General features: G+C 33.5%; 1 protein-coding gene across 1 annotated transcript; it reads left to right on the top strand.

Annotated features, from left to right (window-relative positions):
* Window positions 1–1,058: 1,058 nt before the first annotated feature.
* On the top strand, window positions 1,059–2,494 carry LOC122589942 (heat stress transcription factor B-4-like). The gene is made up of 2 exons (XM_043762274.1): window positions 1,059–1,316; window positions 1,468–2,494. Exons 1-2 carry the CDS (start codon window positions 1,059–1,061, stop codon window positions 2,323–2,325), a joined length of 1,116 nt encoding a protein of 371 aa, XP_043618209.1. The 3' UTR covers window positions 2,326–2,494.
* The last annotated feature ends 269 nt before the right edge of the window (window positions 2,495–2,763 follow it).

Genomic DNA, 2,763 nt, shown 5'->3' with positions numbered 1-2,763 from the left:
TCAAATTCTATATTATTGTTTTATAGACTGGATATAAACTGGCCAATCCATTAATATATCCTTCATCATTAATTAACCGTTCTCACTATTGAAAGTAATCATGCTGCAAAACATTTTAATTACAACATGACCATGACAAAAATTACATATAATATACTCTATATTTATAACTTTTAATTAAAAAAAAAAGTGAATATTATAAGTCTTATAATAACCATATATATATATATAGCTGGTACTACACTACTACTCAATATGTTGTCATTGCATGCAAACAGGCTAAATCTATAGTCATATATACAAAAGTTTTGACTGGTCAACGGTAGTCAAATATTCCAAAAGAGAACGAATATAAACAAAAGAGGAATGCAAAATTTTTTAAGTTTTCTCCCAGATCGTATGACACCTATGGCTAGCTAGCTGTACGTTTGTGGAAGGGAATTCACTATTCCTATAGTCTTAATTTTTGCTACTAACTTAGCATATTCTTCTGGTCACACTTAAATAACCAGTACATCAAATGTTATGCTAAAAGTTATTGTGTTTGAGGAGGATATATATATAGTGTGTGTACAACGTGTCACGGGTTTTTCTTGAAAAGCTCTTATTTTTCACAGTCCTAGACAGAGACACTCAGACACATATTCTCTCTTGTTTCTTGAATATATATATATATATGGAACTCTTCATTTGTATAATTAAAAAGTACATATTACCACAAGTATCACCATATATCTATTAATACTTTAATTAAATACTCTTAGATCTCCATCATAGTATCTTTTTGTATGTTCTTTTTTACGTAATTTTTTTTAGTTTAATAAAAAGAACGTACTTTTTGTGTTTATAAACAAGTGTTTAAACTTGAAGATTTAACCTTCCTTTTTCATACCTTCTTCCAACAACCCTCATCTCTCTTTCAATTCTCTTCTTCTCTTTCTAGAATCATACTATCATAAACATTAACACAAACAAACCAGATTTGAAAGAAGATATATACTCAATATAGCTATTGACTTTATTAACTACTGTACGTTGTCATATATATATATATATATATGGCTTTGATGATAGATCATAACTCGTGTAGTGAAGGAATGTTTTTATCATTAGACTCTCATAAATCAATGCCTGCTCCTTTCCTTACTAAAACCTACCAATTAGTTGATGATCCAACCACTGATCATATAGTCTCATGGGGTGACGACGATACCACTTTCGTCGTGTGGCGGCCACCAGATTTTGCTCGTGATCTCCTTCCGAATTACTTCAAACACAACAACTTCTCCTCCTTTGTCCGCCAACTCAACACTTATGTGTGTAACTGTTTCCTTTTTTTTTTGTTTATAGTTAAGCGTGCTTTAACGAAAGTATATCTTTTATAGAAAGTATGTACTATATTATCCAATTACTTACATATATTTTTTTTTATCTGATATTGATTTTGTTATATACTCTACATTTTAGGGTTTTAGGAAAATTGTACCGGATAGATGGGAATTTGCAAATGAGTTCTTCAAAAAAGGCGAAAAACATTTGTTATGTGAGATCCACCGCCGGAAAACAACACAACCACATGTCGGGACAAACCACCACAACTTCACCGGCGGAGTAGGAAATGGTTTATTCTCATACTCATCATCATCAACATCTACACTTGTACGTGACAGCATCTCACCACCAAACTCCGATGACGATCTTCATCATCTATTTGGTGACCATGATAACTCGCCACCACTCATCTCTCCTTCACCAACTACCAACACAACAAAAGGCGGCTTATTCGGAATATTTCCGAACGTCGTTATTAATAATAGTAACAACAACAACATCAGGCCGGGTAATACGGTGACGGCTTTATCAGAAGATAATGAAAGGCTACGACGAAGCAATAACATGTTGATGTCTGAGCTTGCACACATGAGAAAGCTTTACAATGATGTTATTTACTTTGTACAAAACCATGTGAAACCAGTAAAATATCCTAGTAATATCTTACCTCCTCCCCCGCCGTTAATGGTTCATCAACAACACAAGCCACATCATCATCAACAACCAACATCATCTATCTTTAACAGTCCAACTGTTGTGTACCCTACTCCTGCAAGTAAGCAGCTAGAGTCTCATGATGATAATTCAACAACGATGAGGATCACCAACAACAATATCGCTACTACAAGAGCAAAGCTATTTGGTGTTCCGTTAATGTTGTCTAAAAAGAGACTTCATCCTGAATATGGGACTACTAATACTACTCATAAGGCAAGGTTGGTTTTAGAAAATGATGATTTAGGTTTGAAACTTATGCCTCCTTCTCCTTGCTAGCTAGCTGCTCTCTTTTTTATGACTTTTTAAAGTTTGCTAGCTAGACTGAGTATTAGTAATTATTTTACTACTACTTACTAATCAAAAACCGGCCAGTAGTTATTTACCATATCATTCTGGGCCGGATTTCTGTTTCAAAATATATCTGAATGATTCAGATTAATTAGTCTTATTGATGGCCGGGGTGTTATTTATTAGTGATCATGGCTAGCTAGCTTCTCATGAGACATCTATTAATAATTAGCTAGTGTGTTCAAAGTTCGTATAGTTCCTGTATTACAATGGATTGGCCCTAGCTAGCTCTTGATTTTGTTATATAAATGTTATTTGCAGTATATATAGCACCTCTTTTTGGAGTATTACACAATTTACAAATTTGGTTAATTTGAGGATTTCTACTATCTTCTGGCCGGTTTCTACAAGAAATGCTTATGTAAA

This window comes from Erigeron canadensis, chromosome 2 (assembly GCF_010389155.1).
Source record: "Erigeron canadensis isolate Cc75 chromosome 2, C_canadensis_v1, whole genome shotgun sequence".
Lineage (NCBI taxonomy): Eukaryota > Viridiplantae > Streptophyta > Magnoliopsida > Asterales > Asteraceae > Erigeron > Erigeron canadensis.
Note: the sequence above shows the minus strand (reverse complement) of the source record. Positions and strands in the feature narration are given on the sequence as shown.